General features: G+C 47.5%; 1 protein-coding gene across 1 annotated transcript; it reads left to right on the plus strand.

Moving 5' to 3' along the window:
• The first annotated feature begins 1,362 nt into the window (after positions 1 to 1,362).
• On the plus strand, positions 1,363 to 20,853 carry PEF1 (penta-EF-hand domain containing 1). Its single transcript, XM_027864536.1, has 5 exons — positions 1,363 to 1,772; positions 10,536 to 10,836; positions 17,208 to 17,363; positions 18,075 to 18,218; positions 19,887 to 20,853. Exons 1-5 carry the CDS (start codon positions 1,749 to 1,751, stop codon positions 20,114 to 20,116), a joined length of 855 nt encoding a protein of 284 aa, XP_027720337.1. The 5' UTR covers positions 1,363 to 1,748; the 3' UTR covers positions 20,117 to 20,853.
• Positions 20,854 to 23,224: the final 2,371 nt, after the last annotated feature.

Here is a 23,224-nt window from a genome sequence, read left to right on the forward strand (position 1 = left end):
ATCTGGCCTCAGACATTTACTAGCTGTTGACACAGGGCAAGTCACTAAACATGTCTGTCTGCCTCAGTTTCCTTATCTGGAGTCACCAACTGCAAACCTTTGGGTAAGATTCTATGGTCTTGGGTAAGTCTTGGGTAAGACCATCAGCACTAACCACCCACCCTGCTGCTACTGCTCCTCAAGACCCTTGGGCATTACCATCTGATCCCTTGTGGCACTCTAATGAGCTGGGACCTTTCCAACTGTCCTGAAGTGGGAATCTTCTGTAAATGCTTTTTTCATTCATTGTTATGAATACATATAAAATAAATATGAGGTAATGAGGGTGGGGGCATAAGAGAAGGGCTTCATGGAGAAGGTGGTGCTTGAGCTGAGAAACAAGGGATTCTAAAGAGCAGAGGTGAAGAGGTAGGAAGCATATCCCATGCATGAGGGATAGCCAGGGCAAAGGTATGGAGGTGGGAAACTAGTGTCCAGTGTGAGGAAGAGCAAGGTCAGGGCAGCTCAGGGAGCAGGAAAGTGAGTAAATAACACATAATAAGGCTGGAGAGGCAGGCCAGGGCCAGATTCCCAAGGGCTTTAAATGCCAAACAAAGAAGTCAATATCTGACCTGAGAGGTCATGGCAAACCACTGGTACTTACTGAACAGGGAGTGAAATCACTTTAGAAGCCCAGGATTAGATTGTAGAGACTTGAGGCAGGAAGGTGAACTAGGGACTACTGCGGGAGGCCAGGTGAGAGACGTGTTGCAGTGGATATAGCACAGGGCCTGGAGACAGGAAGACTCATCTTCATGAGTTCAAATCCAGCCTCAGACACTTCTTAGCTGTGTGACCGTGGGCAAGTCACTAACTCTGCCTCAGTTTCCTCATCTGGAAAATGAGCTGGAGACGGAAATGGCAAAACTACTCCAGTATCTTTGTCAAGAAAATCCCAAATGGGGTCAGGAAAAGTCATACACGACTGAACAAGGCAAGAGAGATGAGGAGGGCTTGAATGATGAGTGGCAGTGAGAGCAGAAAGGAGACAAAGGCTGGTGGAAGCAGAAACAACGGGAATTGGGAGGTGTGGAATGAGGGAATTACTCGATATTTATTTTGTATACCCATGAATGAATGCATACATAAGTGAATGAATGCATGCATAAGTGAGTGAATGAATGAATGAATGAATGAGCATTCGTGCTATCAGCCTCGGAATGTCCTTTGCAGCTCCAGCATCCCAAGGGCTCCCTGGCGCCTGCACCCCTGTCCTGCAGGGGGCGCTGCTAGCTAGACAACCCACGTCCGCTCCTCAGAGGACTGCCCGTCAGGATGTGACGTATCCTCAGAGGGCTCCCGTCAGGATGTGACGTTAAAGGAGGACGGCAAGTCAGGCCCCGCCACTCCTTCGGCCTGATCCAATATGGCTGTCGCGGCCTCTGCTTCCCTAGTGAACCAGGACCTATCCGGAAAATCCAAGGTGCCTCTTTGAAGTGGAGGAGAAAAGGGCACTAGGGCCTGAAGGCCGACGCTGCGGCCATAATAGCCGAATACAGGCGGAAGGGGCGGTTCTAGCTGGAGCTAACCACCAGGGCGTGGTGAGTGGTAAATGAGCCTCGCCTCGTTACGTCACATCCGCCCACAACTAACAGCTGATACCCTCCAATCAGAGGCCGAGCTCGCCCTCCCTCCTTCCTCTCGTGAGAACGTGCAGGTCGTGCCTGTCGAGGGGAAGTCCCTCCTCGCGCGGTTACGTCACAGACGCCATGTCTAGCTACCCGTACGGGCAGGTGAGTGATTGAGGGAGCGGTGAAGCGATCAGGGGACGGCCTGGGAGGGGTCGGGCCTGGGGGTTGGGCCCCGGCTCGGGGGTCTGTCCTGGGCCTACGCCAGCTGGGGACAGAGACCGGGAAGCCGGAGCGTCGCGGAGGCAGCAAAGTCTCACCCGGTGCCTCTGTTGAGGGCGGTTTCCACCCGAGCCTCGCACACCCCCCCTCCCCCGGGCCATGAGCAAACGAGGCATGCGTGAGAGCGCCTGCGCCGTGCCTCAGTGGCCCCCTCTGTACCATGATAGGAACTCCGTGGCCCCTGGTCGCGCCGACATCCTGTGTTCTAGGGCCTAGCCGGCTCAGACATTCGGTTTTCTAGGGTTCCTTCCCCTTCTGACATTACATGTTCTAAGGGCCGTCCGCCCCCTGGCATTCTGTGTTCTAGGTGCCTTCCCAGCTCTGACATGTCTTGTTCTAAGCGCTCTCCCTACTCAGACATTCTGTGTTCTAGGGACCCTTTCCCCTTCTGACATTCTGTGTTATAAGTGCCTTTTTAGCTCTGACATGTTCTGTTCTAGGGTCCCTCCCACTTCTTGACTTGGTGTTCTAAGGCCTTCCTAGCTCTGACATTCTCTGTTCCAAGGCCCTCTTAGCTCTGACATCCTATGTTCTAAGGCCCCTCCCAGCTTTGATATCCCTGGTTCTGAGGCACCTCCCAGCTCTGACATCCTGTGTTCTAAGACCCTCCCAGCTCTGATATTCTGTTTTAAGGCCCTTGCAGTTCTGACATTCTGTGCTTTAAGGTCGCTTCTAGCTCTGACCTCACAAGGCTGTTAGGAACAGGAGAGATAACAGGTTCTTAGAATGAATCTACATTTGACCTTTATTATTTGTGGAATAGTAAGCAAATCACATAACTTCCCTGGGTCTCTGTTTTTTCCTGTCTTAAAAGAAGTCAGAATAGATAGATGGTCTCTCTTTTAACACTAGATGTATGATTCTAAAATCACTTCCCAACCCTGAGGCAGTTTTCCCCCCTGGAACCCTAGTCATAGAACCATGGAATGTTAGGTCTCTATGAGGAGTGGGGAACCTGTGGCCTCGAGTTAACATGTGGTCTTCAAGGTCCTTGGGTACAGACTTTTAACTGAGTCCAAGTTTTACAGTACAAATCCTTTTATTAAGGAGATTTGTTCTGTGAAGTCTGGATTCAGTCAGAGGGCTGCACTTGAGGACCTATAGGGCCACATGTAGCCTTGAAGCTGAAAGTTCCCCACCCCTATTACAGACCATCTAGTCCTTCTCTCTCACTTCACTGAAGAAGAAATTGGGACCTGGAAACATTAAGGGACTTGTCCAAGTGAGTTAATAGCAGAAACAAAACTAGAACTTCTCATGACCCTCCAGGCCAAGGTGAGACTCTTCTACTAATGATAATCATTCACATTTATATGGAATTGTGTTTCTTCACAGTAGTCCTGTGAGGTAGGTAATGATGATGATAATAATAAAATAACAATAATAGTAATAATACCTGACACTTATAAAGTTATCTTAAAAGTCTCTATTCCCATAATTTCTCTTGATCTTCACAATAGGTTTGTGAATAGGTTTAATTATCACTATTCCTATTTTACATATGAAGAAACTGAGGCTCAGAGGATTTAAGTAAAAGTTAAACTTAGATTTAAATAAATAGACCAGATAGATTTAGCAGCTAGACGGGGCCTTATGATCATGTTGTCCATATTTCAAGAGTTCTATGCATTTGGAGGGGGGAAAAAAATCACATCTTTATTTCAACAGAATTGGTTTTTAAATTATCCTTTGTAATCCTGTGTATTTTATTTTATGCATTTAAAAACTTTAGGCGGCTTCATTTGTCTGCCAAAGGAGTTCATGACACGAAAAGGTTAAGAACCCTAGATGTCATCCAAAAACTCCTTAGTTTATTGATAAGGGAACTGAGACCCTGGAAGGGGGTGACCCCTTGGTCACAGAGCTATCAAGTAGTAAAGCTGAGCTTCAGATCCAACATTCCTTGTCCATCACAAGGTGCCTGAGCCCATCATATTATCCTCTAACCAGGCCTATCATTGTCCCTTTTTTCATTTTCACCTTGGTATGATACAAAGAGTAGGGTAAGAGCAGCTCCTGCCCATGAGAAACTTCGATCTAGTGAAGACGGCATGCCAACTCAAGAAATAGCCGGAGAAGAGGAGTTTGTGTAATTTAGTGCTTATCTAGAGATGGACACCATGCATTGTCATCCAGCCTTTCACAATGTCCTTGGTTCTGTGGAGGCCCCACTGTCCCACCCAGGCTTATAACTTCAGAGTCTTCCTTTCTCTTCTCCCTTCTAGTCCTCAGAGCTGATCAGTTGTCAGGACATGTTACTTAGGCCTCCACACCTCTCACATCCATTGCTTTTCCAGGCACTTGTCTGCTGCCCTAGTTCAGGCACCCATGGCCTCTCATCTGGACTGTTTGATGTCGTTCAGGCCACATTTGGTCTCCTTGCTTCTTGTCTCTGTCCAATCCATTTTTCACACCACTACCAGTATCTAGATAACCTTCCTTTTTACCGTATCATTGCGTTGCTCAAGGTTCCCATTACCTCCAGAATTAAATACAACCCCCTTTGCTCAAAGGCTCCATTTCTTTCCATCATTATCTCCTACTGTTCCCCACACGGACGGGGTCCTAGCAAGATTGAACTAATAGCTATTCCCAGAGCTCATTCTCCGATCTCTATGCATTTAAACAAGATGTTCCATTACTGGAAGGCACTTCTCACTTTTGCCATTGAGGCTCAACTTTGATACCACCTCTTCCATGAATCTTTCCCTGGTTCCCCAGTTAGTCACATTTTAGTGACTTAGTCACCCAGCCTTAATTTTCCTTATTATAGTTAGTGTTTGTGTAGTGTTTTAAAGTTTGCAAAGCACTTTACACATATGATCTCCTTTGATCCTCACAACCTTGTGAAGTAGATGCTGCTATGATCCCCATTTTATAGTTAAGGAAACTGAGACAGGCAGAGTGAAATGACTTGGCCGAGGTCACACAGTGCTGTGTCCAAGGCCTCCAGAACCAGCCTCTCTCCAGCTGTTTTATACACTGTGTCTGTCTGTGTGGCAGAGGTGCTTTGTCCCCTTCTTCCCACCCCCACATGCTGTAGGGATGGTATCTTCAGCACTTATCAGGGCATCTTGAGCATAATAAGGGCTTGATAAGTATGTGTTAAATTGCCCAGAATGGGAAGTTGAAGGAGATTCTTTTATTCTTGTCATTCAGCAAATGGTACCTCCATTAAGTGTTTGCTATATGCTACAGTTCAAATCATGAGCAAAGCCAAGGACAAGTCCTGTCTTCAAGGGGCTTCCTGTTCACTGGGGGAGACACATCTGGAAATTGGTCCATCTGAGACAGGAGGTAACCTGAGAAGAAGCAGCAGAGTCTGGGGAGAAGCCTCAGGACCAGTGCAGATGTGTAGACATAGAACGTGTACATGGGGGTGGCCTCAGGCAAAACACAGTTAACAAACAAGGGCTAAGGTCTAAGGTCAAACTCAGTTCACCTTCTGTTCAGGAGCTTCTATTCTCAGTGCCTAGACCATGGCCTAATGGCAGGGGTGGGGAACCTGCTGCCTCAAGGCCACATGTGGCCCTCTAGGTCCTCAAGCGTGGCCCTTTGAATCCAAACTTCACAGAACAAATCCCCTTGGTAAAAGGATTTGTTCTGTAAAACGTGGACTCAGTCAAAAGGCCGCAGCCAAGGACCTCGAAGGCCACATGTGGCCTCAAAGCCACAAGTTCCCCACCCCTGGCTTAGTCTCTGTGTCATTGGGGCAGCCTGTCACAGAGGAAAGAACAAGATTTAGATTCAGAATCCTAGGATTGGAGAGGACCTTCAAGGCCATCTAGTCTACCTGACCAGACAAGCATGGAATAAATGTGGTGGTGAAGTGGTGAGCAGGGCTTCTCTTAAAGATAAGCTGAAGGTGGGGCTAGCTAGGTGGCGCAGTGGATGGATCACTAGCCCTGGATTCAGGAGGACCTGAGTTCAAACGTGACCTCAGACACACAACACTTACTAGCCGTGTGACCCTGGGCAAGTCACTTAACCCCATTGCCTAGCCAAAAAAAAGAAAAAAAAAGATAAGCTGAAGGAGACCTCTGCTGCCTCCTTAGAGTTGAATTAGAAGCCAAGGATGGGAGATTTGGGTCTGTCACCCATTTCCATCCATTATTCTTAGTTCAGTCTCCTGGGGCCTAGTAAACAAGATGAGTGTCTTTTTCACATGAGACAAAATGCTCTGGTGGAAAGGGCTAGATTTAGATTTAGCTTCAGGAGCCCTGAGCTTGAGCCTCCTGTTTCAGATAGATGTAACACACACATATGTCAGTTAACATCTCTGAGCCTCAGTTTCCTCACCTGTAAAAATGGCATTGATGTTATTTGCTTCATGTAGTGGGAGAAATGTATTTTGTAAACCCTGAAGTACTGTAGAAAGGTGAACTTTTATTGTTATTCAGAAGTGGCGAAATCATTGTAGCAGTGGTTTTAAATGCAGAGGGGAGTGGATGGACCTTGGTATAGGACAGGCTTGTCAGTTGGCACCCTGGCCAGAGGATGCTTCAGTCCTCTATTTACTCTTAAACCCCATCACAGCAGCACCTAAGTTCTCAGGCTGTCTTAAATAAGACATGTTTGATTTTGTCAGATTTGAATTCACCTTTTTCTTCCCCTTCTCTCCATCTGCCTGTGTCCACTATCCTTGGCCATTTCAAGTCTTTCTTGTTCCATAATCCCTGATATTTGAAAGACAGCAAGATGTAGTAGAATTAGCCCCTGGATATGGAGTCAAGAGACTAGAACTAGTTGTGTGACCAAAGGTGAGGACCTTCACCTCTCTGAATATCAGTTTCCTCATCTGTAAAGTGGGCATCATAAGTAATACTTCCCACCCCACCTCTCCTTGTGACATGGGGCGTACCACTGCCTCATGGAACTTTAGAATTCTCCTTTTTGTAAAAGGGGCTGTAAGAAGTATCCACCTTGCCTGCCTTACACAGACGTAAAGGTTGGGGGTGGGGGGGGGCGTACTTGTTAGGCAGGTGTGAGCATTATTAGGAAATTCCCTGAATTACCCTCAGAACTCAAAGCACTTATTGTCTGTACCTACATTGTGGCACTGTATTATAATTAGTTTAGGACTTGATCATTTATCAGCCTCTATTGTTGTCTGTGATCTGTGGCCACAGTCCAGCCTCCATAGGGCAGAGCACACTGCTTGGAGGTCATGTGTGGATTGGTAAAGGTCACTTTATGAATAGTTATTTAATTGAATTACTGCAAATTACCTGTGACCCCAGTTATATAGGGTGACTCTTTGTAGTGTGTAACCATGCTGGAGGGAGTTTCTGCACAAGCTGAATTATCTGAAAGGATCAGGAGAGTAGTGATATATTGACAACAGTGGTGAGGCCCAAGGGACAGAAGAAATTATTTTTCCCTGCTTCTCCCCGCCCCCACATCCTTTTTCTCCAAACCTCCTGGGCAGCCACACTCAAATGTTGTTTCACACCTCACTAAGTCTTGTTCCTGCCCTCCCTAGCCCTGCCTCCCAAGCAGAACACAGTGGGACTCTGGAGAATTTCAACCTCTTCTGCATACTCCTGGTAACTTTCCACTGATCTGGTGCTGTGGACCTGAAAAGTGGTGCAGATGTTAGAACTCCAGTAGTAGGGGAATCCCTTCTGGCTTGGAGGTGGAGGGAGGTGTATGGTATAGGGATTCTACTTTGGGAGTGGGAAAAGATCAGAGGCTCATAAAGGTCCTATAGTCCAAACCCCTCCATTTGAGGGCCCAGAGAATCTGTGCCTCACCTCAAGGTCACCCTCGGGCTCTCTTGCTCTTCGGTACTGCCTTACCACCATTGTACCTCAATAATAATAACAACCCCCACTTCTATAAAGAATTAAGGCCTAAAAGTTTTGATTATCCCCATTTTACAGATGTGAAAACAGGATCAGGAATGTAAAGTGACTTGCTCAATGCCACACAGTCAGTTTCCAGGGTGGAATTTGACCCCAAGGTCAACATGCTATCTTGTCTAGAGTAGAATAGGTACTTCCCAGCCCCCTGGTTATGGGTGTGGAGCAACCATAATAATTTAGTGGCTGCTGGAGTCACAGCCTCAGTCTTTTAGAAGTCTCAGGCTGGTGATTTAGGGAGCCCTGCCTTTTCTTTCACCCATTGAATTGCTCTTCTTAACTCTAGTACAATTGGCCATATAGTAATAGTTGACATGAATATAGTGTTTTAAGCTTTTCAGAGCACTTCAACCATACTGTCCTTTGATTCTCCCAATCACTCTGGTGTGGAAGTATTATTGTCCCTGTTTTACAGATGAGGAAACTGAGGTTGAGAGAGGATAAGTGATTTGCTAGGGTTAATGCAACTGACTAGTCTGAGATAGTATTCAAATCCAAGTCATCCTGACTCCTGGTACATGAGGCAAGATTTGAACACATATCTCATGGCTCTTATGTGCAGTGCTGTCATACCTTCAGGAGTATTATGCCTGTTTTACAGGTAAAATAAATTGAGACTCAGAGAGGCTAGTTGATTTTCCCATATCAAAGACTACAACCCAGTTGTGGTCTGATTCCAAATTGAAAATTTTTCCTATTCTGCCCTGTTGCTTCCTTATACAAAATTTGTCTCTTCCTTAGTTCCTAAAAGAGGGTGCTACACACAGAAGGTGTTTAATAAATGTTTGAATTAGATACACTAAGTGCAAAAGTACAATCCAAGTGCTATGAGAGATTTAACTCAATTCAACAACCATTTGTCAGTGGTTTACTATGAGATGACAATCCCTGTCTCAAGGAAGTTTGAATAAGGAGGGAAGGAATCACTTCCTGCCCCTGAGCCTTAGTGTCTGAGGTATATAGCCTATTAGCAATCCACTTTAGAGCCAAGGACAGGCTTTTCTCCGTTAGTTTTACCCATTAGCATTTGTGTGTTTTAAATACAGCAAAGTAAGAATTTGTTGTACCCAGAGAATGGAACTTAGCTAAACTTAAGGGTGTGTGGCCCAGTTTCAGGGAGCTGGCACTGGGCCCTGACTCTCTTCATAACCTTTGTTCCTTGACTTTCTTTTCAGTTGAATACTTCCTGGTTCAGTCCCCGGCCCCGGGCTCTTGTTGCACATTGAATTATGGCTGTGGTTGGACTCAGCCCCCAAAAAGCGGAAGAAGGCAGGTGTATATCCACCTCTGCTTATACCAGCTTTGACATCTTCAGTGGGAAAGAGCCATTCATTGCATTCATTCAACCACCTAGCCTGTGCAGGGCCCTCTCCTCAGGGTTCTCAGTGGGTTTATAATCTAAAAGGGAAAGAATGTATACAAATAACGATGATGTAAGGAGAAATGAATAAGTATAAAGGAGAGCTCTAGGATCTGGGGAAAGGGCCGAGAGAGACGACTTTCATTTGGTGGAATCAGGAAAGGCTTACTGGAAGAGCTAGTACCTGAGTCAGGCACTAAAGGAGACCTGGCTTTGAATACTGGCTCTGACTCTGGTCATGGGGAAGTCACACAACCTCCCAAACCTCAGCTTCATCCATTCTAAAATAAGAACAATACTACACTACCTCTTTCACAGGGGTGTTGGGTGGAAAGTGCTCCAAGGCCTTAAGCTCAGTGCAAATGGAATTTGCCCCTCTTCCCCAAGATGGTTCAGTGGCAAGTGTCAGACCACAAGCCTTCCCCTTTGTATGGCAGTGGTTTTTTTCATGGCTCCACACTGAGTGTTTCCTCAAGAAAAACAGAATCCTAGAATCTCAGAATTGGAAGGTATTTCAGAGGCCACCTACTCCAATCTGTTGCTGCCTGGAATCCTTTCTATAGCATGTCCCCAAAGTAGGCATCCCGCCTGCCCTCAAAGATGCCAAGTGATGGAGAACCTCCCGCCTAGGGCCCAGGCATTCTTAACCTTCTTTGTGAACTAGATCCCATTGGAAAGCCTGTGAACCCCTTTTGCAGAAAATGTTTTTAAATGCATAAAATGAAATACATAGGATTACAAAGAAATTCAGTTATATTGAAATAGTTATAAAAAATTTTTTTCTTAAACCAAGTTTATGGACCTAGGTTAAGAACTTTTGCTTTGGACATAGTTTCTTGTTTCACTTTGGGATTGCCCTAATTGTTAAGAAGTTCTCCTTACATCCAGCCTAAATCTGTCTTTGGGCAACTCCTACACATTACTTTTATTCTGTCCTTGGGGCCGAGAAGAACAAAACACGTCCCCCGTCCATATGGCAGTTATTGTGTCTCCACTGAATCTTCTCTTTCCCAAGTTGAACACCAGTTTCTTCAGTAGAACCTCATGTTTCACATTCTCCAGTCTTCTTACCAATCTGGTGTTCTGCTCTTTGGGGTGATCTGTAGCTTGTCAGTGCCCTCCCTAAAATGTGGCACCCTAACCATTTATTTACTCTTTGATGTCAAATTCAGTAAATGACAGAAGGGATCACTGCCTCCTCCAGGTGTTACTGATCACTGAGCTCCAGGGAGCAACCTCGAAAGAGCCCTGGTTTCAGCTTGCTTGGCACAGCCTTCAGTGATCCCTCCAGGATCACTCCCGGCCTTGCCCTGCCTTCTGTAAAGACCAGGAGTTGCTGGGAAGTCCCTTGAACCGGTGTGAGGGGGCTTCTTCCCAAATTTGTGTCCCTGTTCTTACTCTTGATATCTTTCTTTCTTTCCACAGGGCTACCCAGGAGCTGCTGGACAGGCCCCCGGAGCCCCACCAGGCAGTTATTACCCAGGACATCCGCAGTATGGAGGGGGGCTACCCCCTGGTGGGGGTTATGGAGGCCCAGCTCCTGGAGGTCCCTACAGGCCACCATCTGGTGGCGGGGCCTATGGACATCCCAGCCCTGGAGGGCACCCCTCATCTGCTCCTGGAGGACCCTATGGAGGCTCTGCCCCGGGAGGTCCCTATGGCCAGCCTGCTACAAATCCCTATAATACCCCTCAGCCAGGACCTTATGGGCAAGGCCCAGCAGCAGGTGAGTGGAAACTAACTTCCTCTGTCCGTCTCTACCTCTGCCTCTCTCTTCCTGAGCATAGCCGTTGTCCTCACTATGACTTTCAGTCCATTACCCCGGCTCTGGCCTCATTTTCTTTGCTTCACAGTCTTGACTCTGAAGTTAGTTCACCTGTATCTTCTCCTGCCCTGAATTCCCAGTCTCTTTACCCTGTTGTTGCTCATGCTTTACCAAGCCCCAGCCCTGGATTGCCCCACGACTTATCTCTGCTTCTGCTCGTGTGCTGCAGAATGCCACTGGGGGGAGCGACTCCGCTGGGCCCCCTGGGGCCACTACCCATTTAGGGGATCTGATTTCAATTGGGCCCTTACTGCTGCATGGAAGTCTTTTTATTTTCCCTGATTGACTATCGTACTCCCCAGTGTGGTTGTTCCAAACTTTTCCTTTTTTCCTCAAATTCTCTGTACCTTCTTCTGTTCCTCAGAACTTCTTTACATTCTCCATTCTCTCTTCCTTTGCTCCATCTCTGACACACAAATAGCCCTTTGTCACCCACCTTCAGTCTCCTCTTATATACTGGCTTCTTCCTTACTGCTTTCAGGTCTTACTGATATTCCCAGGTCTCCCTCATTCTAGCAAACCACCATTGCCTTGCTTGAGTCCAATATTTCCTCAAACTGTCCTACAGCTCGCTTTGTGAAGTCAGCCTCTTGAGAAAAGTTGTTTATGTACATTGGCTTCTCTTCTTCATGCCCAGCACCTCGTAGGGGCTTAATAAATGCTTGTTAATTGATCTGTCTTCTGATCCCACTACTCAGCTACTATTGGGCATCTCATAAGTGTTAAAGCCTTCTCTCAGGCCTCACCCTACTTGACCTTTCTACAGTTTTTGACTCTGTTAACTGCCCCTGCCCCCTTGGCTTCTGTGACATCATTCCCTTCAGTTCTCCTATCTGCCTGATCATCCTCTTTCTGTCTTTTGCTGAACCATCATCCATAGCCTCCCTTCTAAATGTATGTGTATCCCCCAAGGTCCTGTCCTTGTCCCTGTTTTCTCTCAAGGTGATTTCATCTTCTTAGCAAAGGGTGGGAATGGGTGTTGGGGAGGAATTCGGTTATCTCTATACAGGTAGATGATTTCTGTATGCATATGTCCAGCCTTATTCTCTCTCCTAAACTCCAGTCCCGCATCATCAACTGCCTGCTGGCCATCTTCCCCAATGTCCCATCACTATTTTAAGTTCAACACATCCAAAATGGAATTATTATCTTCCTCTCCAAACCTTCCCTCCTCCAGATTTCCCTTGTTCTGTTGAGGCTCCTGTTTTGTCGAAGCTGCCCAAGTTCACAGCCTTAGAGCCATATTAAACTGATTTTGGATGCCTTTTATTGTTGCGCTCATTGACATCATTAGGACTGTATTTCTTGTTCTCCTGGTCCTGCTTTCTTTATTCTGCATCAGTTCATGTAAGTCTTCTGTGTTTCTCTGAATTCCTTTTACGCATCATTTCTTAATGAGCAATAATATACCATTTATGGCCTTATATCATACTTTGTTCAGCCATTTTCCGATTAGTTTATTTCCAGGTTTTTGTGCTTCTATAAATAATGTGGTATATCTGGCTTACTTTTCTTTTGATTGGATCCCTTTTCAGGATCTTCCCAGTGGTGAGATTGCAGGGCACAAGGGTGTAAATAGTTTAGTCACATTACTCACTGAATTCCAAATTGTCTTCTAGAACATTTGGCCCAGTCTAGCCACAGCTCTCCCATCCTAGTATTATTAGTCTCCCTCTCTTCCTAGAGCCCCTCCAACATGGGCTAGTTCTAACTTTTTTCATCTTTGGAAATTGAGAAAGAAACCTTTGAGATGTTTTCATTTACATTTTGCACGTTATTAGTGATTTGGAGCATTTTAAATATGTTTGTTAATGGTTTGCATTTCTTCTTTTGGAAACTTTGTGGACTTAGCAGACCCAGGTGCCTTGTTCCTGGCCTGGCCACCATGGATGCAGCGGTGGATGCTGATCACTCAAATTCAGAAGGGTTTGGCAGGCATTTAATATCAGGCCCTGGCCTCCTGTTCCCCTCAGGTAACCTACTCACTTGAGAGGCTGGGATAAGTGAGAAGAAAAAGGACTTTTTAAAGAATGCCCCCTGACTTGATAACAGACCCCAAGCATCATTCCCAGTTTGCCCTGTGAATACTGACCTTGTATTTTTGTGCTTGGTTGCTGATGAGCTTAGGATGCGCTGATGAGCTTAGGATGCACTAATGGCTTAGAAAGCATCTCTTCGGTTCTCCTAGATAAAACAGCTGGTTCTGTGACCATTCACATGACCCCCTCCTGCAGAAAGTCAACAGGAAGCCTCTCATTCAGCTCCATTCAGTGAGCATTCGTCTATAAGACTGTCTTTGAGTACAGCCTCTGCAGGGTTGCGTGGGTCTCATCTTGAAGCTGGCCGTCCTCTCCAGCAACACAGGTTGTGAAGAGATTTAAGGCCTTTCTGGGCTACATTGAAAAACAGAATCTAAGGGGCAGCTAGGTGGCGCAGTGGATAGAGCACCAGCCCTGAAGTCAGAAGGACCTGAGTTCAAATCTGGCCTCAGATCAAACACTTGACACGTACTGTGTGACCTTGGGCAAGTCACTTAACCCTGATTACCTCACTTAAAAAAAAAAAAAACTGAATCTAGTGTCTCAAACCAACCTTTTAATCTCTCCATTTCCTGTTGATTGGCTCAGAAGGGTGGGCATCGCTGACTGTAGGTGGTTGATCTGATCTGTGCAGTCATCAGAACTGGCTTTAAGCCCCAGCTTGCAGAGTTAAGCCAACAGATTCCTGTACCTGGCTGACAACAAGCCAGACTGCACCTAGTTGCCTTGATCAGTGTATGGATGGGATATTAGTGATTCGAGCAGTGGCTGGAGATTGTGGCATTTAGTGGTTATGAATGATGTAAGGCAAAGGTGTCAGAACTACATACAACCTGTGGACCTGCAACAGTCTGGAGTACTGCCCGAACCAAATTAAAATGGAATTGGGAAATATTTAACAAATGAGAATACAATAAAACATAGATAATATCACATTTTAAAACTAAGTCACTGTGTAGTCTACAGGGATCTTTATGTACAGATCAGTGGCTTCTTTCTATTTGAGTTTGATCCCACTGATGTAAGGAATTCTGTGGGTCCCATGTTCTCATTTAGAAGGGTAATCCACCACAGTGCAGCAGCGGCTAAGCTGAGCCTGTGGAATTACCCAGACTTGGGTAATAGCAACAAATTACTGGTCAAGAGTTCTCTTATATGTGCTTGCTTTCAGATGCCTGAGGGGCTTAGCAGGGCAGCTGTCATGATGGCTGTGTTAACTTCAGCTTTCCTTTGTTGGATCCACAGAGGGGGCCAGAGAGCAGGAGACGTGCCCAAATGGGTCATCGAAATCCTGTGTGGATATTAGAATCACAGTTATTAGTGGCTCATCACTTAGAGAAAAAAAATTCCCTTGACCTCTTACATATTAGGAAATGCCTCTTAGTGTTGTACATTTGTATCAGTTCTATATATATTATATATCTTGGATGTCAAACTTTTATCAGATATTTGATGCCAGGATTTTTTACCTAATCAGCATCTCATTTTGGTTGCAATGATTTTGTGCAAAAGCTTTTTAATATTATAGAGTTGAACTTTTCTGTTTTGCCTTTTATGATCTCTTCTATCTCTTGTTTCGTTCTGAATTCCTCCCCAACTGTAGTTGCGAAAGGCACCCACTTCCTGTTGCTTCTGTTTTTTTATCATGTGGCCTTTTATGGATAAGTCATTTATCCATTTGGAGCTGATTATGGCATGTAATATGAGATGCTGATCTGATTGGGTTTTCTGCCAGCCTGCTTCCAGCCATCCCAGCAATTCTTGTCACATAGAGACTATTCCCTTCTTGATTTATTGAACGTTAGGCTACTTTCTTTGTTTATTTCTTTCTAAGTCTTGCTTTCCTAGTTTGTTTCACTGATCTACCTTTCAGCCAGGACCAAATAGTTTGATGGCTGCTGTTTTCTAATATAGTTTGCAATTTGGTAATGTAGACTCCTTTTGTTCCTGTCTTCTTTTCATTATTTTCCTTGAAATTCTTAACCTTTTATTCTTCCAAATGAGTTTTGCCATTGTCTTGTCCAGTTCTGTAAAGTGACCCCTCATTAGTTGGGGTCACATGTTGATTGACATGTGAGCAGCTTGATCCCTGACCCTCCAGAACTTTATCCTTTAGTCTGAGTCTTAGTTTTTACATCCCCACTTTGGGGATCAGCCTTACCTGGTCTTGTTTCCTAGGGCTGTATCATGGGAGCAAATGGCGTGATTGATACTAGAGAGCAGGATTAGCCTTTAATTCTGCTGGGGTAGTTTGGAGACCCTTAAAGCCAAGAGATACAGCAAGGGAGCAGAGAGGGAAGAGAAGACAGAAAACAGCCTGCGGGGGTGAGAGAGCGAAGAGAGGGGAAGGGTAGGACGATGACTGAAGGAACTGTAAAAGCAGAGAAACCTTGGATTGTGAGGCTGGAGGGAGAAGTTGGGCACATCCATTCCGAGTGTCAGAGGGCCCACTCTGTGCCTCCATCAGCACTGCCATGGCCTGCCTGATCCATGGACGCCAAGCTACAGGCTTGGCAGTTTGGGGCATATTCAGGCACCTTCTTGAAGGTCCCCACAGGAATGGTGTGGCTGGAAAAGCAAAAAAAAAAATCTTTGAGTCCGTCTCTGCACATGGGCTATTCTCAGGAGAGAGGCTCAGACTCCCGGCAGCCCTGGGTTTGCTGAGCCAGCAGCTTTATCATGCTGAAGCCCTTAACTCATCCAGCATCAGACTGCATTTTATTTTTCCTCTTTTCTACTCACCCTAAGCCTAGACAAAGCCTCCAGTGTAATCACCGGGGCCACTCATTCATCCCCAGCGTGGTCCTACCTGGGCATTTTGGCCTCAGTTTCTTTCTCTGTAAAGTGAGTGGACAGTATCATATACTCTCTAAGGTTTCTTCCAGCCCTGACATTGTATATTACAAAGCCCCTCCCAGCTCTGACCTTTGGTGTTCTGAGGTCATTTTCAGCTCTGATAGTGTTCCAAGATTCTTTCCATCCCTGCTATTCAGACAATCTATGATTCTTCAGGAGTAACCTCAAGTAGAGAGCTTCTATTATGTAGGCCATACACAGAATAGCAGTTTTCCCCACTCCTTTTGTTGTTCACTGTGCCACCCTCCTCATCTGTCCAGTTTCCTTTCCCCCTATTTTTCTACCCTCCCCCCCAATACTCCTCCTCCATAGTTGGTATATTAAGGCATTAGCTGAATTTTTCTTGAATCTCCTAGAACTCCATATCTATGGAAGCCTGATGTTTCCTCAGTTAAGTGTGGATAGACAAACCTCCTTGCCTCAATACCCTATCTCTCCTCCATTTCTTCTTTTGTGATAATTCAGACCTTCCCCTCCCCAGCCCCAAGTGACATTGTCCTTCAGCATCTCATCATGGTGTGGAGGTAATTGGCCTCTTGGAGGCCAGTAGAGTGTGAACTCTGGCAGAGCCCACTACACTGGAAAGCCCCCAAGTATTGGCCTCTGGATGGAATCTGTGTCCTGTGAGGCCCAGCCTATCTGAGTGTCCAGAGGCTCTTCCTCAGGGTGTAGTTCACAAAGTAAGGAAGTTTTTCAGCTGCAGTAACTAATGAAACTTCATACTCGGGCATAAGAGGCATTTGGGGTTGTATGTGTAGAAGAGAGTGCCCACTCCAGTGGAATCGTTGGCTCTCCGAGTGATAATTCATACGCAGCTGAGCCTTTGTGAATAAAAAGTTCAAAATAAATGGCAACATGGAACTTTTAATTTGTATGTATTGTTATATAATGTAGACTATTATTATATTTTTATTAACTCATGCTTACAAATCTATAGGCTTAACTTCTCCCTAAAAGAAGATAGACTTTCCTTATATTTTCACCCTCTTCTCTTCAAGATGTGAGCCTTCTTCCCTGACTCTCCTCCTCGCTCCTTCATTAAAAGGTCACTCAGGTTTTGAGAAGTTTAGTGACCTTCCCAAGAGGTCAAACCTCTTCACTCCACGTCTGTGCTATTTTAACTATACCACATCTCAGTCGATCAATACACATTTATGAAGCTTCTGCTCTATGCCAGTCCTTGTGCTTGGTGTTAGAGGGATGAAAAGTGAAGCAGTCACTACTGTCAAGGAGCTTAGACTCTGTTGGTGTGTGATCTTTCTCCTACAAATCCAAGGGGAGATACATTATCCTTTAAAATTCAACCCCTCCTTGCCTGGCCCTAGGGATTGAAATCAGAGGTTTGACCCAGGCTCCACAATCTGCTTGCTCTCCCAGGCACCATTCCTCCTGGTGTAGACCCCGAAGCCTACTCCTGGTTCCAGACAGTGGATTCAGATCACAGTGGCTACATCTCTGTGAAGGAGCTCAAGCAGGCTTTGGTCAACTCCAATTGGTCTACATTCAATGATGAAACCTGCCTCATGATGATAAGTAAGTCGTGTCCCTTTCCCCTATTCTACTCTTTCTCTTTCTGCTCCCTGAAGGGCAAACCAGTGAAATCCCCCACAGCCAGGGACCCTGAGACAGGGAGGAAGTTAGGAGGGAGGCAGCTGTGCTTTCAGCTTGAAAAACTGGCTGGTCGTTTGTCCAGCTCCCTAAAGGGGAAAGGCTGACTTCGCTGGGAAATAGCCACACCTGGTGGATGGAGACCTGACATTGGAGCCAGGAAGGACTGTAGGGTTTGAGTGGTTCCATTGTGGCCCTCCCAGCTGAGTCCTGTGTAAAACATGGGGGCTTCTTCTCACTCCAGGCACTGGGTTGAGTAGAAGGGGCATTGGGCTCAGGGATTCAGATAAGAGACCTTACTTTGAATTCCAGATCAGAGGTGACCCTAGAAAAGTCATTTTTCATTTCTGAGGCTCTGCTCTTGTGTTCCTCCCTCTAAGAGAGTTGACTTAGGTGAAGCGATACAGACACAGCAACTCTTAACTATTCTAGAAACTCCAACAAGTTAGTGGTAGAAATGGAGGCACCTGGGAAACCACCCAGAGAACCTAAAGCCAGGAGGTATGGGTCCATATCTGTGCCCTTTCCCGTGTTGAATGGAGACGTGGTAAGTTCCCAGGGCCTAGCAGGCCAGATGCCTGGGGCCCTTGGTTTGCAGTGCTCACAGCCTCTTTGCCCTCAATCCCTCCCTTTCAGACATGTTTGACAAGACCAAAACAGGCCGGATCGACCTCTTTGGCTTCTCTGCCTTGTGGACCTTCATCCAGCAGTGGAAGAACCTCTTCCAGCAATATGACCGGGACCACTCAGGCTCCATCAGCTACAGTGAGCTGCAGCAAGGTGAGCTGGCCTCTGAGGCCTGGCCCCCGCCTCCTTTCCTGGGGGTCAGATGCCCCATGACCCCTTGGCACCTGTTGTGTTCCCATCTTAGCTGCAACAACATTCAGGGTGCAAACCTAGCATAGAATGATGCCAAAGGCTGGGCTGGGAGAAAATAGTACCAGTCAACCTACAGCCAGACCAAGAAGTTTGAGCTCCCAGATTCCATCCAACTCCCCTGGCCTTTGCTGGGTGGTTTAGCCTAAGCCTCAGGGAGTTGGGAGCAGGTCCAGTCAAAATGGGGGCAAGGTCTCATGTGACACTGCCCCATCAAGAAGGAAGATTGGGGGAAGTATTTGCCTTTCACTACTCCCCCACCCCACCCCAGTTCTTCCCACATAGGCATGGTCACAAGGGGCAGAGGCTGCAACTCAACCTCATGCTGTTAATGCAGCAAAGAGGAAATGGTCTTGGGGTTATTTACTGCATTAATTTGGTAAGAATTGGACAGCAAGCTCTTGGTTACCTGGGATGGTAATCCCAGGTAATAAATGCTGTACTACCTCCTTATAGTCACTGATTTCAACCCCTGATAAGTAACCTGATCAGCAGGCTTGAGTTTCCTTTCTTTCTAACCATTGGGAGGAAAAGAAGTTGGGGCCTAACTAGCTGATAAATTGGATGAAGGCGTGATCTCAGGTGTCACAGGGCTAAGGGGGCCTGGTGAGGTTCGGAGAAAGCTCCCTGAACCTGGGGCTGCTCCCCAGACGTGGTCATGACCTTTAGGGCTTAGTGTCTCCCCCAGCCTCCCCCGTCACTGGGGGAGGAGTATGTCTGAGGACAGTTCAGTTCAGGGCAACAGCTTAGGCCCCGTGTGCCCAGCTCTGTGTGCTAGGTGATGTGTGGGATATTAGAGGAGGACTGCAGGATTTAGAGCTGCAAGGGACCGTAGAATCTGTCTGACATTCCTCATTTTACAGATGAGGAAACTGGGATCCAGAGAAGTGAGTTGCTCATGGTTGCTCAGTAAATTATTGCCTGAGGTGGGACTCCAGCCCCAAATCTGTGTGCTCTTGCTACTGTACCACAGTGCCCTTTGTGAAAGGGCAGAGAGCTTGCAGTCTTGTTGGGTGCCCCACTTCCTCTGTCTGAGCCTCAATTTCTCCCTGTTTAAATTGAGACGTTGGCCTCGCTGCTTTTTATGTCTGTCTAGTGAGCCTCTCAGTAACAGCCCAGCTCCTGCCATCGTGCCTGCCCTCATCAGGTGTCATGGGAGCTTGGGGATGCGGGTGAGCATCTTGAAGGAGGTGGAATGTGGGCTCCTTTGGGTAGAGGGCGGACTGGAAAGAGTCGTGGAGATAACACTCCGGCTCCCTGCCACTTAGTACCTTGGTGACTCTAGACAGCTCTTTCCCCCTGTCTACCTCATCTTCCCCTTCTGTGAAATGAGGGGATTGAACTTAGTGATCTCTTTGGTCCCTGCAAGCGAGAGAGCTCTGATCCTGTGATTGGCAGGACAGATTCTGTTCTGCCTGGATTGGATTGGGCAAGTTCTGGGGCCTCCCCTTCTGTTCCGTTGTGTGCTGACCATGAGTGAGCCCTTGCTACTCTTCGTGGACACCAGTGGAGCCAAACTTCCATGGGATAAGGCGGTTCTGGCCCAGCCTGGGTGTTTGTCCTTCTTTTCAGCTCTGTCCCAGATGGGCTACAACCTGAGCCCGCAGTTCACCCAGCTCCTGCTCTCCCGGTACTGCCCTCGTTCTGCCAACCCTGCCATGCAGCTGGACCGCTTCATCCAGGTGTGCACCCAGTTGCAGGTGCTGACCGAGGCCTTCCGGGAGAAGGACACAAGCATGCAGGGCAATGTCCGGCTCAGCTTTGAGGAGTTCCTCATCATGACAGCCTCCCGGATGTTGTGACTTCAACACAATGCACGAGTTCTCCTTAGGGGCAGAGCCAAAGGGGATGCCTAGCCTCGGAGATCCAGGGACCTTGAAGAACCTTCCCCTGCCTCCCTAAACTGGAAACAGTGAAGGGGTTTCTTCCCTGTCCTCTCCCTGCTCTCACCACTGCCCCCAAAAGAAAGTAGAGCTTCCCTTTCTTTGAGTGGTAACATTCCCAGAAAGGAGTCTTAGAACCTGATCGTGACTGCTATGCTGTGACCATGGGAGGAGTGACCAGCCCTGTTGGCCCTAGGACCTAGGCCCTAGAGCAAGCAGGATGGAGACCGCACAGTTGTGGCCATACTTACCAGTGTGCAGCCGGAAAGAGGAGGCTCAGCCCCTTTGGCTCAAGATTCCAAGCAACTTGGTCAGCTTAGGCCTTTGTATCCAGGCAGGTCTTGTGGCCTTTCCTGATGGCTTACGTCAGCGCTAGCTCATCTCTTAACCACCGTATATATTCTCCTCATTTCGTTATGTGTCATTTTATATTAGACAGACTTGAGTTTTCTGAAGATGAAACAGAGACCAGGGTAGGGCATTTCTCATTGAACCCCCTGCTGCCTGGCCCCGTGCTATGCCCATTGCTGCTCAGGTGTTCAGGGGCAGCTGTTGCCTGCTGTTGCCAATGCATCTCTATGTTGTTTTCAGTCTGTACGGGCCAAAAGTCCAGCACATCATGAGCTTCAATAAAGGGGTGCTACCTCACAAGCGCATCATCTCTCTTGTCCTCATTTTGTTACCCCCCACCAGCAGCAGCAAATAGACAGGGGCTCTCTGACCATTCAAGGAAAAGGAGCTGACAGGTGTGGCCCATTGGCCATCGGGCTCAGGCCTCCACTGAGCCAAATGGTCTCTGTGACCTCCCTGCAAGTAAGAATCAGAGGATTCTATCCCCGAAATCTGAGCACAGTGCCCTGTGCACTGGATCGACCATCCTTCCTCCCACTCTGGGCAGCTTTTTGTCAGGGTGTTTTTCCTAACGTTGAACTTGACTATGAACTCTTTGGAATTATAAAACATTCCATCAGTGCCTGTGCTTTGTTGTTGGAGGAACCCCTCATTGTTACCTTCTTTCCTTCCATTGAGCTGGGATCTCTTCCTCCCTTCCCCCTTGTTCTGATTCTGCTGTCTGGCGCCAAGCCGAACAGGCCTAATCCCCCTTCCACATGATAGCCCCTCACATGCTTGGACATCAATCCCATCCCCAAAACCTTGTTCAGACCTAGCAGCACAGCTGGTGCAGCCCCCGCTGGTGAAGCCACACACGTGGGCTTGTTCCCTGCGCAGGTTTGTCCCCTTCCCTTGCCCAGCCAAGTTGACAGCCCCGTGTACCCAGAGGAATAGTGGGTAGCCCAGGGCTGGCCATCCTTCCCCTGGAGAGGACTCCACACAGGCCCTGGCAGTTGAGATTATGCTCATACATAGTGAGCAGTGTTTTGGAGTGGGCCCATTTGAATCAATTTCCCACTGCTTGGGATTTGTGCTTTCTACTAAGCTACAGTCATGCTGGGAGTCTGGCTCCCCTGGAAGAAGGGTTGTCATGGGAAAGAAAGCAGCATCAGAATTGTTCTGCTCGACTCCAGAGGGCAAAACTAGCACTGGGTGATGGGGGGCTATTACTAGACACAGATTGAGACTCAAATGTAAGAGAAAATTTCCTAAACACCATGCAAAAATGTAGTGGGCTGTCTCACCCATTAATTCTGGCAACGAGTGGCCCAGACCCAAGTACAAATCCAGCCTCAGACCCTAGTTGTGTGACTCTGGAAAGGTGACTTAACCTCTGTCTACCTTGGATTCCTCAACTGTAAAAAAAGAGGATAATAACACTCACCTCCCAGAGTTGTCATGAGGATCAAATGAGGTGGTGTTTGTAAAGCGTTGAACACGGGGCCTGGCACACAGTAAGCTTGTTTGCCTGCCTGGGCTCTGTGTCACTGGACCTATTGGAGTGGAGCCTCTGTAACCACTTGTAGGAGCTATGGCAGCAACTCCATGGGCCCTCCTGCCTGATCCTGTGCCTGGGGGAGCTGGGCAACACCCTGGCAGTGAGCAGTGAATCTGACTGTCCTCATTAAAGCAGTTGCACCTGAGTAGAAACAGAGGTCAGAGGCAAATGCTGCAGTCCCATTAATAAAGCTGAGTGGACACAGTGGTCAGGGCTAGAGCGTCTTGTTCAGCCAGATGTCCAGTGTTCTCCTTGGCAGAGCTCAGCTCCAGAGAGGACAGCTCTTTCTTTGCCTTTGTAAGGGAGCGTGCTAGACTATTTTCTCCTTAACCTACCCAGTAGACATGAGGAGTCTGGGTGGGCCCAGCCCATGGGCACAGAAAGGAGGCCTTTTTGTGGATGGGTGGCTTACCCCACTACTAGTCAATCTGAGCCTGTCAGGGACAAAGCTTCCTGGCCAGTGAGCAGAGACAGGTACATGGTCGCTAGAGGTGCCAGCCAGGTCACTTTTCTGGAGGCTGTTATTTCCACAGCTCATAGACACAGTAGCCAACCATATGGCTTGGCCGTCAGAGCTGGCAGGTGGATGCTGCAGCTTGGTCGAGACAAGGCAGTGGCCAGTTTGGATCACGGGCTGCCAGGAGCTAGGACCAAGCCAAGGCCACGATTCCTGTCCTGCCCCTAACCCCCTGTCCCCTGCTGGCCCACCTGGCTTCAGCCATCCCTGCCCAGAGCCTAAGCCATTCAGATCTCAAGCAGCTTAGACAGGGCCAAGGGAACATTCTGTGCCATCTGCGTATTGTATTAGCTACAACCGGCTTTTAATTAACATAACTGTAGGCTGGGGGCCAGTGCCTCAGACAGCAGGGAGGCAGCATAGGCTTTAACTCCAATGACTGATCTTATCCCAAGTTAGGAATGGGATTTGGTGCCACATCATTCAGTGTGGGGTAGAACAGGAACACCTGGGGAAGACACCTTAGACGATGTGCAGAGAGCCTTTCCACCATAGCCTCTCACCTATCAGGGCAGCCCAGCCATTGGGGAGAAGCTGCCTGGCCTGGAGCCCAGAAGGTCCACTGTGGCAGCCCTCCACAGGGAGCTGCAGGCCTTGGACTGTAATCAGTCAACAGACA

The sequence above is a fragment of the Vombatus ursinus genome, unplaced genomic scaffold, assembly GCF_900497805.2.
Source record: "Vombatus ursinus unplaced genomic scaffold, bare-nosed wombat genome assembly UNPS02014775.1, whole genome shotgun sequence".
Taxonomy (NCBI): domain Eukaryota; kingdom Metazoa; phylum Chordata; class Mammalia; order Diprotodontia; family Vombatidae; genus Vombatus; species Vombatus ursinus.

Coding starts and splice junctions, on each gene's coding strand:
- PEF1 (XM_027864536.1), top strand. CDS start 1,749: ATGTCTAGCTACCCGTACGGGCAG. Junction 1,773..10,535: donor CTAGCTACCCGTACGGGCAG/GTGAGTGATTGA, acceptor TTCTTTCCACAG/GGCTACCCAGGAGCTGCTGG. Junction 17,364..18,074: donor AACCTGCCTCATGATGATAA/GTAAGTCGTGTC, acceptor CCTCCCTTTCAG/ACATGTTTGACAAGACCAAA.